The 15,827-nt window shown below is 37.2% G+C and overlaps 1 protein-coding gene across 4 annotated transcripts in view; it reads right to left on the bottom strand.

The window, feature by feature from the left end:
- STIL (STIL centriolar assembly protein) overlaps positions 1 to 15,827 on the bottom strand; it is a 68,524-nt gene that overhangs the window by 40,291 nt on the left and 12,406 nt on the right. For all 4 annotated transcript variants that reach the window (XM_032846642.1, XM_032846645.1, XM_032846644.1 and 1 more), the window contains 4 exons: positions 12,017 to 12,100; positions 10,455 to 10,541; positions 4,828 to 4,978; positions 2,449 to 2,558 (listed from right to left, as the gene is read on the bottom strand). In XM_032846642.1, coding sequence (XP_032702533.1) covers positions 2,449 to 2,558; positions 4,828 to 4,978; positions 10,455 to 10,541; positions 12,017 to 12,100 — 432 coding nt within the window. The remainder of the gene's footprint in view (positions 1 to 2,448; positions 2,559 to 4,827; positions 4,979 to 10,454; positions 10,542 to 12,016; positions 12,101 to 15,827) is intronic.

The raw sequence follows: 15,827 nt of genomic DNA, 5'->3' as shown, positions 1-15,827 counted from the left end.
TAGCAGCAGAAGTCAGAAGCTAGCTTTGAAGACAGAGTGAGGGACCACCAGAAAAGGAATGCAGATGGCCTCCAGAAGCTGGAAAAGGGAATAAAATGGATTCTAAAGTTTCTGGAAGGAATGCAGCCTTATCATCACTTTGACTTTAGCCTCAAAGACCATTTTAGATTTCTGATGTCCAAAGCTGGAAGACAATAAATTTTATTGTTTTTAAGTCAACAAGTTTGTGGTAATTTGTCAGAGCAACAACCAGAAACTAATACAGATTCAATCATAACTCCCATTTTACAGATGGAATAATGATGTTTTAAACCAGGACTTGAATGCAGATGTCTTATACCAAACTGAGCTCACATCTATTATGTTGTGCCCACTATAAACAGTTCATATAGTTGGCATTTATTTTAAAATTGTACCACAGTTATTTCTCCCTACAGAATCAAGTGTTAAGGACAGATGAATGAATGCTATAAAAAAAGTCAGGCCATTTTCTCAATAATTGCAATAAACTACAATGAACCTTATACCTCTTAATCCTCATGCGAGACACTAAATAGACAGTATTAAAGCAGCCCCTAGACAAGTTAAGGTCATAGTCAAAAAGTTGAGAAAAGGATAAATTAACTGCTAGGGCAAGTTAAAATAACAATAGTTTTGGGGGCACCTTGCTGGCTCAGTCAGTCGAGCATATAACTTTTGATCTCAGAGGCCTGAGTTAGAGCCCTACGTTGGGTGCAGAGTTTACTAAAAAAACAATAGTTTCAGACCCACAGCATCAAGAATAAACCAGCACCCCAAAGTAACTTTTAAATGAGGTTATTAAACATTTGGCAAATTACTAACTTACATTAGTGGACCTCTCCAATAATACGGAGAACACTGAACACACTTCATCACTGGACTATAAATTCCATGAGGGAAGAAATCATGTCTACAACTGTTTTTAATACCACCATATCCCCAGCCTTTGGCATATCATAGAACAAATGAGAAAGCTGGAATACAGATCTGAAGGGTTAATTTAATGTGTCAACTTGGCTAGGCTATGGTAACCAGATATTTGGTCAATTATTATTCTAGATGTTTCTGTGGAGATATTTTTTGGTGGCTGGAGGAGAAGGAGGAGAATGGGGCAGAGTGAAAGAGAGAGAGAATCTTAAGCAGGCTCCATGCCCTGTGTGGAGCTTGATGCTGCGCTCAATCTCACAAGCCTGAGACCAGGACCTGAGCCAAAATCAAAAGTCAGATGCATAACTGACTGAGCCACCCAGGTGCCTCTTTGTGAAGGTATTTTTAGATGAGATTAATATTAAAATCAGTAGACTCTGAGTAAATCAAATTATCCTCCACAATGTGGACAGGTCTCATCCAGTCAGCTGAAGGCCTTAATAGAACAAAGCATTACCACCCCCAAGAAGGACTTCTGGGGGTGCCTGGGTGGCTCAGTGGTTAAGCATCTGCCCTCGGCTCAGGTCATGATCCCAGGGTCCTGGGATCAAGCCCCGAATCAGGCTCTCTGCTCAGCGGGAAGCCTGCTTCTTCCTCTCCCACTCCCCCAGCTTGTGTTCCCTCTCAGTGTGTCTCTCTCTGTCAAATAAATAAATAAAATCTTTAATAAAAAAAAAAAAAAAAAAAAGAAGCACTTCTGCTAGCAGATCACTCTCTAACTGCAACTCTTCTCAGCCTTCACAATTGCATGAGTCAATTCCATAAGACAAATCTCTCTCTCTCTCTCTCTCTCCATCTTGCTGTTTCTGTTTCTCTAGAGAACTCTACTATGAAGGAATATCTTTTTTACCAGAAGAGGTATATACAGACCCCAAAAGCCACAGTCATTATTTAATTACTATTCCTCAAGTGCATTTTCCTTTTTAGGTAAAGAAGTTATATTTTACAGTAGTCTCTTTGATAGGCTCAGGTTTAAAACTACAAGGAAGAGAAGAATAGAAGGCAAACTAAACAAAAACAAGATGCTTCTTCCTAAACAAGATAATTTCTTGACACTTTTTCTTCCTATGTAATAAAGCAACTCAAATGACAACCATATTAAAGTTGTCACCTCATTAAAATTATCATCTAACAGGATGCCTGGGTGGCTCAGTCGGTTAAGTGGCTGCCTTTGGCTCAGGGCATTGATCCCACGGTCCTGGGATGGAGTCCCACATCAGGATCCCTGCTCAGCAGGGAGCCTGCTTCTCCCTCTGCCTACAGCTCCCCCTGCTTGTGCTCTGTATCTCTCTCTCTCTGACGAAATTAAAAAAAAAAAAAAAAAATTATCATCCAACATCTGAGTATGCTGAGTATGAAGTAATGCATTTAAAGCAAGGACATCTTATGATATCTAAGATATATAATTAGCTTCATCAGATTAGGGAGTTACTTTATTACTCATCAAAAACTAGTAAATATAATTTAAAAAGTATACATGATAACAAAAACATCTTTTACCTTTCAATTGAAAGATGCTTGGAAACCTTGTTGAAAAACTCTGTTTCTGCATTTTGGCTTTCAGCAGTCAGCTCAAAATGGAGTGAATTCTTGTCAGAAGGTTCAACATTCTGAAATAAAGTAGGTTGTACTTTGAGAGCTGACTTAAAATTCTATGTAGATAAAAAGTCGCTCTGAAACACTGAGAGGAGGGAGACATTCCTACTACTATAACCTTTCTTAAAAAACCATTTTTAAAATGAGATAACTGACATCTCATATTACATTAGTTTCAGGTGTGCAACATAGTGAATATTTGCGTATACTACAAAATGCTTATCACAATAAGTCTAGTTAACATCCATTACCATACATACAGACTTATAATTCTTTCCCCTTGTGTTGAGAATATATTGTCTTAGCAACTCACAAAGATATTATTAATTACAGTCACCATGCTATACTATACATTACATCCTCAGGTCTTATAACTGACAGTTTGTACCTTTAGACTCCCTTCACCCATCCAGCCCTCCACCAATGCTCCACCAGTCTGTGTTCTTTATCTATGAGTTCAGTTTGATTGGGTTTTTTTAGATTTCACTCATAAGTAAGATCATAGGGTATTTGGCTTCTCTGACTTCTTTAGCCCTCAAGGTCCATCCATGTTGTCACAAATGACAAGATTTCTTTTTTTATGACTGAATAACATTCTACTATATATACATATACATATATATACACACACACACACACACACACACACACACACATATATGTATGTGTATATATACACACACACACCACATTTTATACATATACCACATTTTCTTTACCCATTCACCCATCAGCGGATACTTAGGTTGCTTCCATGTCTTGGCTATTGTAAACAGTGCTGCAATCAACATGGAGGTACAAATATCTTTTGAAGTCTGTGTTTTTGTTTCCTTTAGATAAATACCCAGAAGTGGAACTGCTTAAACATATGTTAGTTCTATTTTTATATAACCTTTTTTTTTTTAAGACTTTTATTTATTTATTTGAGAGCGAGAGCGAGAGCGAGAGAGAATGAGAGAGAAAAGGAAAGGGAGAGCATGAGAAAGGGGAGGGTCAGAGGGAGAAGCAGACTCCCTGCCAAGCAGGGAACCCAATGTGGGACTCGATCCCGGGACTCCAGGATCATGACCTCAGCTGAAGGCAGTTGCTTAACCAACTGAGCCGCCCAGGTGCCCTATATAACCTTTTTTAAACTGTCCATTTCCTTGCCACATAAATAAAAGTGAAAACTTAATTACCTGTATTATGTAACTCACTCAATAACCAGGGATTCAGTGAAAATAAGAACTATGAACTGAGGACGTGATCTAAAAATAAGTGATATATGTCTCTAAAACGGAAATAAATTATTAGACCTCAATTAAGATAATTATATTTATAATTAAAATACAGAATTTTTTTTTAAAGTTTTATTTCTGTAAGTAAGCTCTGCACCCAGCATGAGGCTTGAGCTCATGACCTGGAGATCAAGAGTCAAACACTCAAATGAGCCAGCCAGGCACCTTGAGAATTTTTTAATTATTAGTCTGAGACACAGGACAATCAATCATTTTACTGAAAAGTAGTCTCTGAATGTTTTCATGTAACTACACTTACGGTTTCAAATATCTACTTTTTCTGTGACCATCACCTACATATTTTTTATGTGTTTTATGAGATGCAGAACAATCTATTCTGATTCCTAGGATTAGACATAAAAACTAATTTTCAAATGTGAGAAACCATTTGTTGTATCTACATTTAAAAAACAGGGAGGGGTGCCTGGGTGGCTCAGTGGATTAAAGCCTCTGCCTTTGGCTCAGGTCACGATCCCAGGATCCTGGGATGTGCCCTGCATTGAGCTCTCTGCTCAGCGGGGAGCCTGTTTCCCCTGCTTCCCCAACCCCCCCACCCCCCCCACCCCAGCCTGGCTCTAGGCCTACTTGTGATCTCTGTCTATCAGAATAAATAAAAACAAAATCTTTCAATAAATAAATAAATAATAAAAAACAACAGGGAAAACAAATGTTAAGATCACAAATTAACTCTCAATATTATTAATATCTCAATATCATAAAATGATACAAACATATAAATTCTTAATATTCTTCAAAGGCTTTAGAACATGAGTAAGTTATTTTGTGGAAAAGCTCTGATCCTGTATTATAATTTGGTCCTAGAGATATGATCTAACATTTATAAAAAGACACTAACCACAAATGAATAAAGTTAATATTCAATAATAATTATAAACAAAACCTAGTAGTTTGAGTTACTGTTTTAAAGGGAAAAGACCATTGGATTTAAATTGCCAACATGCAACCCTAAACAGTCATTAATATGCTACTTAATCAAATCACTTACTTTGAAAAGACGTAATGTTTCCTTGCTGGTTAGTAGCTGGAACTGAAGGTCAGATGACCTGCCATCACACGGGAGGCATTCATAAAATTCAGGATCCTTATGTGTCACAGAATATAGAACTATAATGAAATTTCCAGATTCGGAAAAAACCCTGGACAAAAAAAGCCATTTAATTAAAATTTACTGAGGATACTAAGAGTATATTCTAACAAATCTACATAAATCTGTCAACCTAGTTAATAAACTACTTAAGCAGTCTAATTTTGGGAAGAAAACCAGGGAGCAGGTTTGATGACTGGGTGGCTCAGTCAGTTGAACAACTGACTTTGGCTTGGGCCATGATCTCAGGGTCTGGGGATCAGGGCTGCTTCCAGCTCCGGGCTTGGCAGGGGGTTGCTTGTCCCTCTCCTTCTCCCTCTCCTCCCCACGTCCCAGGCACTCTGTTCCTCTCTCAAATAAATAAATAAATTCTTAAAAAAAAAAAGAAATGAAAAAACTAGGGAGCAAATGTGCTTACTTTTTAGTGTTACTGATTTTTATTTTTTAAAATACATTTTATGTTGAAATACATATTCCTTATAAAAACTTAAAGCAAGACAGGGATATATAAAACAAAATGAAAACCACCTCACTCTCTGGTTTAGTGTATATAACTCCATAATTTTCTCCTTGGCATACAAAAACATTTTACACAATCCTACAAAAATGAGGCCGTACCATACATACTACAGTTGACCCTTGAACAACATGGGTTTGAACTATGCAAGTCTACTTACATGTGAATTTTTTTTTTAAGATTTTATTTATTTATTTGACAGATATACAGCAAGACAGGGAACACAACCAGGGTGAGTGGGAGAGGGAGAAGCAGGCTCCCCACTGAGTAGGGAGCCCGATGCGGGGGCTCGATCCCAAGACCACAGGATCATGACCTGAGTCAAAGGCAGATGCTTAACAACGGAGCTACCAAGGCGCAGCATATGTGAATTTTTGTCAATAAATACAGCGCAGTACTGTAAGTGTATTTACTCTTCCTTATGATTTTAATGACATTTTTTCTCCAGCTTGCTTTACTGAAGAATACTTGTAATATTTTGAGAATATTTAAAGGATATAATACATATAACATACAAAATATGTGTTAACCAGGTTATCTATAAGGCTTCTAGTCAATAGTAGGCTATTACAGTTAAGTTTTTGGGGAATCAAGTTATATGCAGTTTTTTTTTTTAAAGTAAATGTTACGCCCAGTGTGGGGCATGAGCTCATGACCCAGAGATCAGGAGTCACATGCTTACCCGACTGAACCAGTCAGGTACCCCTATATTTCTGACTGAGTATCCCACCACCTGAATTTTCAAAGGTCAACTGTATTAGTAATTGCTATTTTCAGTTCACTGTCTTGGATTTCTTCCCATGTCACTACTCTGTATTATACCTCAGACCTCTTTATTCTTCTTTAGTGACTACTAAGTATTACATTTTAGAGATGTGCCATTATTCACCTAGACTTCTAAAAGTAGGTATTTTAATTATTTATAATATTTCACTATTATAAGCATGGATAAAAACATTCATTTTATTATTCAATGAATGGCTCAACAAATATTTGTAAAGTCATCAAGAATCCTTAAAACACATACTAAAACCAACAAGAGATATCCTCTTTTCAAAAGTTCACATTAGGCCACTTCACTTTTATAGAAGACCTACATTAAAACCTGCTTTCACTAACCGAGAAATCCAAAGAGGATTTTTGCTTTTATTAAAAAAAAAAAAAAAAGGCAAAATTGAAAATAATGTTCAGCATTTGTGCTGCATGAGCCATTACAGAGCTAGCATGCATCAAAAGCGAGAGCAGCCCTGCCGGGCTCCTTCTTCAGGAACTACATGCAGCATCTCAGCATCAAGCAGCCATAGCTCTGAACTGTGTCTGTGAGTACTATGTTTTACCTCAATTTATTTTGTGCATCCATTAGTAAGACATGTCCTAAGGTGTCAAAAAAGCCTGAGAAGCTATTTTCTCAGTCTGGGAACAATGAAAAAATTTTCCATATAAATTAATGGTAGTTGGTTCTTTGCTTTGTCATTTCAGCTTACAAAAGATTTCATAGGAGCGCTCTGTTCTTTCAGATGGGGTAGGGGAGGAAAACTGTATTTAAAAATACTTTAAGAAAAAAAATTTTTTAAATAAATAAAGGAACACCTGGTGGCTCAGCTGGTTGAGATTCCGACTCTTGATTTCGGTTCAGATTGTGATCTTCGGGTTGTGAGATGGAGCCCTGCTTTGGGCTCAGGGCTCAGCATGGAGCCTGCTTGAGATTCTCTCTCCCTCTCCCCCTCCCCCCAACACACGCACTTGCACGTACTCTCTAACAAACAAGTACAACCTTAAAATAAATAAAACCCTTTTAGGAGTTGTCTCTCCTTTGTAAAACACTGAATGAAAGATAATCTGGGGATACGTTACAACATTAATAAAACAGCGCAGTGAGGGCTGTAGAGACAGAATGTTTGTTCTGCTCAGCTCCTCCTTTGGGTCAGACAAGCCCACTGTTCAGAATGTTGCAAAGCACCAACCTATGCTGAGCAGTGCTGACTTCTCTCTGGTTCATAGAGTTGGCAGTAATTAAAGAGTTCAGGTATCAAAGAAATTGCCTAATGCTTCAGACTGAACACAGACTAAAAGAGTTTCAAAACTAATTTTACCTAGCATTTACTGTCTATAAGTAGTTAAAAGTAAGACCAGTCACTGATAACAAAACTTAGTTGTACTAATATACTAAAATGAATATTTTATTGCAAATAAAACTAATTATCTTGAAAAGGTGAAACAAAATATAAAAAGTAGAACTGCAAAAAGTACCTGAACACAAGAGATTTTTTATTTCAATAAATATTCCTGAGTGGGCAATTCCTTTCTAAGACTGAAAAAGAAGACTGATAATCTGACTTAGAAGTTAAGTCTGGGAAAAATATCGTTAACCAAAATTAAATGAAAGGACAATCTGGGGGAAAAAAAATCTTTGCCATATACATATACACACAAATTTTTGTATTTATATAACCTCTACCATACATACACACACCCATTTTTATAAATGTACATTTCTGTGTTTTACATACTATATATGTATATAGAGAATGAGAAAGAGAAACAGAGCTATTACAAAGCAATGTGGAAAAGATGCATAATCCAATAGAAAGGCCAGAGACATGAATGTGAAGATCCCAGAAGAGGTTATAAAAATCAGAAAAGACCATTTTCCATTCACCAGGTTTGTAAAGATCAAAAGTTACCTCTCTGAGGTTTGCTACTTTCCCCTCCCCTTCTTCTTCTCAGGCATAACCTCCTTGCTGTCTCTTGAAGATGCAAAGTGATCTTTCACCCACAGTCTTTGCACTTAATGTATCCTCTGACTGGGATGCTGCTGCAGATGGCCACATGGCTTTGTTTACCTCCTCCCCTCAAACCTTTGCTTCCCTGACCACCTTATTTAAAATATCAACACTTGGGGTGCCTGGGTGGCTCAGTGGGTTAAGGCCTCTGCCTTCAGCTCAGGTCATGATCCCAGGGTCCTGGGATGGAGCCCTATATCAGGCTCTCTGCTCCGCGGGGAGCCTGCTTCCTCCTCTCTCTCTCTGCCTGCCTCTCTGCCTACTTGTGATCTCTTGTCTGTCAAGTAGATAAATAAAGTCTTTAAAAAAATAAATAAAATAAAATACCAACTCTTTTCGGTAGAGCATGTGACACTTCATCTCGGGGTTGTAAGTTCTAGCCCCAATTTGGGTGTAGAGATTACTTAAAAATTTTTTTTTTAAATCTTAAAAAAAAAGAAAACAAAATAAAATTTCAACTCTTTACCTATCACTACCATCCAGACACACAATATCTACCTATTCTGCTTATTTTTCTCCACAGCATTCATCACCTTATAAAATACTACTTATTTTACTTATTCTGTTTACTGCCTATCACTGCAGGGTCTTTGTTTACTGCCTATCCCCAATATCATGAACAGTGCTTGGTACACAGTAGGTGCTCAATAAATATTTTGTTCAACAGTGTTAGTGAGGGGATGGAGAAAACAGGCACTCTCAAACAATGTTGGAATGATTATAAACTGGCAGTCTTTGAAGGCCAATATCTATAAAAATTTAAATTACAAAAGAAAAGAATTTTAATTACATACTCTGACATAAAAAAACCACTTTTAGGAATTTATTCTACAAATATGCTAATATATGTACATATGTGTATGTATACAAAGATGTATACACAAAATTGCTGCAAAGGCAAAAGGACTAGTTTTTAAGATATAATACATATTCTTTTTTTTTTTTAAAAGATTTATTTATTTATTTATTTGTCAGAGAGAGACAGAAAAATAAAGCACAAGAAGAGGGAGCACCCAACAGAGGGAAAGCAGGCTCCCTGCTGAGCAAGGAGTCCAATGTGGGACTTGATCCGAGGACCCTGGGATCATAGCCTGAGCCGAAGGCAGATGCTTAACAGACCGAGTCACCCAGGCGTCCCAATACATCTTACTTTCTATTCAACTGTCAAATAATATGACTGAATTTGTATGTGCCAAGATGTAATGACCTCTAAGGTATAATGATAGAGAGAAAAAAAGCAACATACAGAAAAGAACACTATATTCCTAATTTGTGATAGGAGAGTGTGATACCTGTCTACACACTGATATTTTAGGAAAGAAGCACAAGGTACTATTTAACATTTAATACTGACTGTCTCTGGGAATAGGCTCTGCGGATATGGGGGAAGAAGAGAAACTTAAGTATCTTTACATATATTTGATTTATTGCCATGGACTTGAACCGCCTTTTCAACAAAGTTTTTTTTTTTTTTTTTTTTTTTTTTAAGTATATTATAGAGGCACCTGGGTGACTCAGTCAGGGAGCCTGCTTTTCCCTCTGCTGCCTCTCCCCTTGCTTGTGCATGCATGCGCTCTTTGTGTCAAATAAATACATAAAATCTTAAAAAACAAAACAAAACAAAAAAACGGGTATTATAGCTACCCAAGGTAGACACAAACAGGCCTGGAAATTTTAATAGATGAAAAGCTGAGGCAAATGGTGGTATCACACACAAAATACCAAGATTAAATGAGGAGTTGAAGTTAGAAAGTTTCTTTGCTAGTTCCAATAATTGTACTTCACTTCCAGAAAGAAAATTAAATATCTCTTCTCAAATATTTCTTATGGTACTAGTATTAGCACTGTGTAACTTAATAAAACACATATAAGGCAACAAATTTAAACTCATTTTCAATCACTTCACTAAAAATTAATCTCTTTATTTATAAAATAGGATGCTACAGTAGATGATCTCTAGGTAACCACCCCCCCCACCTGAAAAGTGTATGTCTGTCTTATAGTACTATGGTTAGACAAGTGAATTTCTTCACATTTCCATGTATACTGCAACGTCTTCTTTTCTGTCTGGTTTTATTCCCATTTAATGTAAGATTTGTTTTTCTTAGTGTGCTTATTCTACCGTTCTGTAAGTATTATAAAAGGTTAAGGCACTGCATGAATTTTAAACAAGACCAATTAAACATGAACAGGGAGAAGATCAAAATAAAATACAAAATATCACTTGCCTTTCTTGAATAGAAGAACTAAACATGTATCGTAAGCAGCAAGCCCATACCTGAGGACTATAGATATGTATAATTCCAGAGAGCCAACTAAAAGAAAAAATACAAATTAAAAGATATAGTCACTTACAAATTAATACTTAATGTACATTAGATTACATTCTTCTCAAGGTGATATAGCAGAGAGTCTTGATATTCACCAGCAACACATTACAGCTCATAAATAAGAAATCTATGGACACTAGACCATGCTAATAATTAAAAGGAATATAGATATAGATATAGACAGAGAGATATTTCTCTCTGCCCTCTTCCACTTGAGAGGACAAGAAAATGGTGGGAAACAAAATGGTTAACAACACAGATGAAAGCAGAAATCAATTAGAATAAACTAGTCTGGACTAGAAGAATGGGCTAAATTCGGAGAGAATGCTAACACAGCCTAAAACTATAGCGTTATTGAGAGGATTAAATGCTGTAACATACATATGTAGCCCCCAACACCCAAGGCTCTTCACTTGGTATAACACATAGCCAATACCAGGACCACAGGAAAAAGACCGTAAGATTTTGTTGTCTGCAGAAGATTTGTACATTCTCATTGTTTAACTGCACATACCACCAGACCCCTCCCTCCTATGATCCAAACTCTTTAAGGTCCAGCTCAAGTTTGCTTTTTTTAAGGAAATGTCCCTTATAATCCCTCTAATGAATACTAATAATGCTCACTGTCTATATTGCTCATTTTATAATAAATCATATACTTCCTTATTATTTTCCTATTTGTGAATATACGTATATTTGATTGCTCCACCTTGATTACAAATTTCTTGGAGAGCTTTAAATCCTAAGACAGTACCAAATATAATGCTATGCATAGTGTAAGCACTCAATAAATACTCAAAGAACATAAATTTCTGACTGAATAATCTGTCTAAATGTCATTAACCATGAACTCTAAGGAGAAAGCCATTAACACCAAAGGGAATTACCGCAAAACTGCCTGACGGTATATTTTGAAGTGTTATTCTGAGCCCTGTGTTCTTCAAGGTGCTTTAAGGACAGGGGATAGTGATGAAGGGTAAAGAAACAGGGTTCAAAGGTTTCAACTTCAATCAGAAGAATTTAACTTTATATGTTTTATTTACTGGAGTTCTTCCCAAGATTGAGCAAAATCTGGTTTTAACTGATTCTGCTACGAAAATAAGAAAGCTTAAGAATCACTGGCCTTGGGGCGCCTGGGTGGCTCAGTGGTTGAGGCCTCTGCCTTCGGCTCAGGTCATGGTCTCAGGGTCCTGGGATCGAGCCCCGCATCGGGCTCTCTGCTCGGTGGGGAGCCTGCTTCCTCCCTCTCTCTCTGCCTGCCTCTCTGCCTACTTGTGATCTCTGTCTGTCGAATAAATAAATAAAATCTTAAAAAAAAAAAAAAAAGAATCACTGGCCTTTGTAGCTTTATAAGCTGACCTAAGTATTAAGTATATATTCATAGTATAACTAATTAACATGCTTATTATATACATTTCAATACATATGTGGCTGAAAAAGCTTTCATATATAATACTTACATTCCCACTAATGGTAGAGAACAAACCTTGGGATCTGATTCCAGCAAAAGTAACAATTTGCGTGTTTCATCCATGGTAAGATACCTAAACAGAAGATATTCATGTAAAAAACAATTAAGAGTATGTACTTTTTACCTAAAAGAGATAATCTGAGTGCTTGGAGAAGCATATTTTAGGCAGGGAAGATGATTCAAATGAATGCTTTCCCTCATACACACACACACACACACACACACACACACACAGAAAATAGGTCAAAATGTAAAAAAAGAATCCAGTAAGAGGAAGAGATTGAAGAGATTTAATATCTTAAAATTTCTACTAAAACAGTCATTGACGATCATACACCTTTTTAAAAAGTTTTGCTCTAAAAGTATCTACTTATTGGGGCACCTGGGTGGCTCAGTGTGTTAAAGCTTCTGCCTTCGGCTCAGGTCATGATCCCAGGGTCCTGGGATCAAGCCCCACATCGGGCTCTCTGCTCTGCAGGGAGTCTGTTTCCTCTTCCCTCTCTCTCTCTCTCTCTGCCTGCCTCTCTGCCTACTTGTGATCTCTGTCTGTCAAATAAATAAATAAAATCTTAAAAAAAAAAGTATCCACTTATTTTCATCAGGAATATTAAAATCAAGGCTATTTCATATTCAAATAGGTTTCCCAGGGAGAAGTGAATTTCCTGTTACTAGAAGTGTTCAAGCATCCCGGTGACTTGACAAGACTGCAAAAGATGTGACTCCTCACAAACAAAGCTAAATTATGTGAGATATATTCAATTTTCCATGCACTATACTCTTCCAACCACTATCAAAGAACGTTGGAACCATTATGATAGACGCCAAAATTCACTTTTTCCCAAAAGGACATTATACCACATTTAAACTTTGTTATTACATTTATTATTGACAGTAGCTTAAAGTTTATTTTTTTAAGTAATCTCCACACTCAGTGTGAGGTTTGAACTCAAGACCCTGAGATCAAGAGTCACATGCTCCACCAACTGAGCCAGCCAGGTGCCCCTATTATTGACAATAAGTTTTTTATTTTTTTTAAATTTTTTAAATTAATTTTAAGCGTAACAGTATTCATTGTTTTTGCACCACACCCAGTGCTCCATGCAATCCGTGCCCTCTCCAATACCTACCACCTGGTTCCCCCAACCTCCCATCCCCCACCCCTTCAAAACCCTCAGATTGTTTTTCAGAGTCCATAGTCTCTCATGGTTCACCTCCCCTTCCAATTTCCCTCAACTCCCTTCTCCTCTCTAACTCCCCTTTTCCTCCATGCTATTTGTTATGCTCCACAAATAAGTGAAACCATATGATAATTGACTCTTTCCGCTTGACTTATTTCACTCAGCATAATCTCTTCCAGTCCCGTCCACGTTGCTACAAAAGTCGGGTATTCATCCTTTCTGATGGAGGCATAATACTCCATAGTGTATATGGACCACATCTTCCTTATCCATTCGTCTGTTGAAGGGCATCTTGGTTCTTTCCACAGTTTGGCAACCGTGGCCATTGCTGCTATAAACATTGGGGTACAGATGGCCCTTTTTTTCACTACATCTGTATCTTTGGGGTAAATACCCTGTAGTGCCATTGCAGGGTCATAGGGAAGCTCTATTTTTAATTTCTGAAGGAATCTCCACACTGTTCTCCAAAGTGGCTGCACCAACTTGCATTCCCACCAACAGTGTAAGAGGGTTTCTCCTCCTTTCTCCACATCTCTCCAACACATGTTGTTTCCTGTCTTGCTAATTTTGGCCATTCTAAGTGGTGTAAGGTGTACTCGAGGAACTACAGAACACTCATGAAAGAAACTGAAGAAGACACAAAAAGATGGAAGACCATTCCATGCTCTTGGATCGGAAGAATAAACATTGTTAAAATGTCTAGACTGCCTAGAGTAATCTATACTTTTAATGTCATTCCGATCAAAATTTCACTGGTATTTTTCAAAGAGCTGGAGCAAATAATCCTAAAATTTGTATGGAATCAGAAGAGACCCCGAATCGCTAAGGAAATGTTGAAAAACAAAAATAAAACTGGGGGCATCACGTTACCTGATTTCAAGCTTTACTACAAAGCTGTGATCTCCAAGACAGCATGGTACTGGCATAAAAACAGACACATAGACCAATGGAACAGAGTAGAGAGCCCAGATATGGACCCTCAACTCTATGGTCAAATAATCTTCGACAAAACAGGAAAAAATATACAGTGGAAAAAAGTCTCTTCCATAAATGGTGCTGGGAAAACTGGACAGCTATATGTAGAAGAATGAAACTCGACCATTCTCTTACACCGTACACAAAGATAAACTCAAAATGGATAAAAGACCTCAACGTGAGACAGGAATCCATCAGAATCCTAGAGGAGAATATAGGCAATAACCTCTTCGATATCAGCCACAGCAACTTCTTCCAAGATATGTCTCCAAAGGCAAAGGAAACAAAAGTGAAAATGAACTTTTGGGACTTCATCAAAATCAAAAGCTTCTGCACAGCAAAGGAAACAGTCAACAAAACAAAGAGGCAACCCATGGAATGGGAGAAGATATTTGCAAATGACAGTACAGACAAAAGGTTGATATCCAGGATCTATAAAGAACTCCTCAAACTCAACACACACAAAACAATCATATCAAAAAATGGGCAGAAGATATGAACAGACACTTCTCCAATGAAGACATACAAATGGCTATCAGACACATGAAAAAATGTTCATCATCACTAGTCATCAGGGAGATTCAAATTAAAACTACATTGAGACATTAAGTTTTAAGAATATGAACAACTATAGAATTGTCAAGAGTTTGGGTGCCTCAATGGCTCAGTCAATTAAATGTCAGGACTCTTGATACCAGCTCAGGTCATGATCTCAGGGCTGTGAGATTGAGCCCTGCACCAGGCTCCACGCTAGGCATGGAGCCTGCTTACGATTCTCTCCTCTATCCTTCCCTCTTCCTCTGCCCCTCACACTCCCACACACCCAACCCCCACACTCTCACTCACTCTCTCAAAAAAAAAGGGTTAATTTCATCATTATGGCTTTAAAACACAAAAATGAAAAGGTTAGAAAGTTTGCTAGTTCCAATACTTGTGCTTCAATGATGCACAAATACTTGTGCTTCAAAATGATGCTATTAGTGATATATAGTCTTAATAGTACCACTGAGGATATATTTTATTGCTATAATAACCCTAAAACAAAAAGATAAAGAATGTATCAGGCCATGTGACAAGATGATTAAGCCTGAGTTGGCAGGGAGATTTATGGATCAATAACGATACTTAGGGCCACCTATCTGGTTCAGTTGATAGAGCATACAACTATTAATTTCGGGGTTGTGGGTTCAAGCCCATGTTGTGTATAGAGATTACTTAAAAATAATATCTTAGAAAAAAAAATGACATCTGGGGCACCTGGCTGGCCCAGTCAGAAGAGCACCTAACTCTTGATCTCAAGGTTGAGTTATTGGAGTCCCTCATTGGGTGTGGAGATTACTTAAGATAAAAATAAAAAATAAAAAATAAAAATACATCTGCTCTGAAAGCTCTTATGCCTTGACCATCTGATAAATTCCTATTCTTTAAAAGAACTAGCTCAAGCTTTCCATGACTTCCCAGGCAGTTTGGACACACCTTCCTGCTTTCCCTGCACTGTATAAAAACTCCCATTATATTTATCTGCATCATGTTTATATATTAATATACTTTATGCATAACAAATGTGGTTTTTATCTATTTAATTCCAGTGTTTAACACAATACCTCTTCTATAATGGATCCTAAAAAAATGTCAGGATAAATGAAT

This window comes from Lontra canadensis, unplaced genomic scaffold (genome assembly GCF_010015895.1).
Source record: "Lontra canadensis isolate GAN:19392208 unplaced genomic scaffold, GSC_riverotter_1.0 scaffold179, whole genome shotgun sequence".
Taxonomy (NCBI): Eukaryota; Metazoa; Chordata; class Mammalia; order Carnivora; family Mustelidae; genus Lontra; species Lontra canadensis.
Note: the sequence above shows the minus strand (reverse complement) of the source record. Positions and strands in the feature narration are given on the sequence as shown.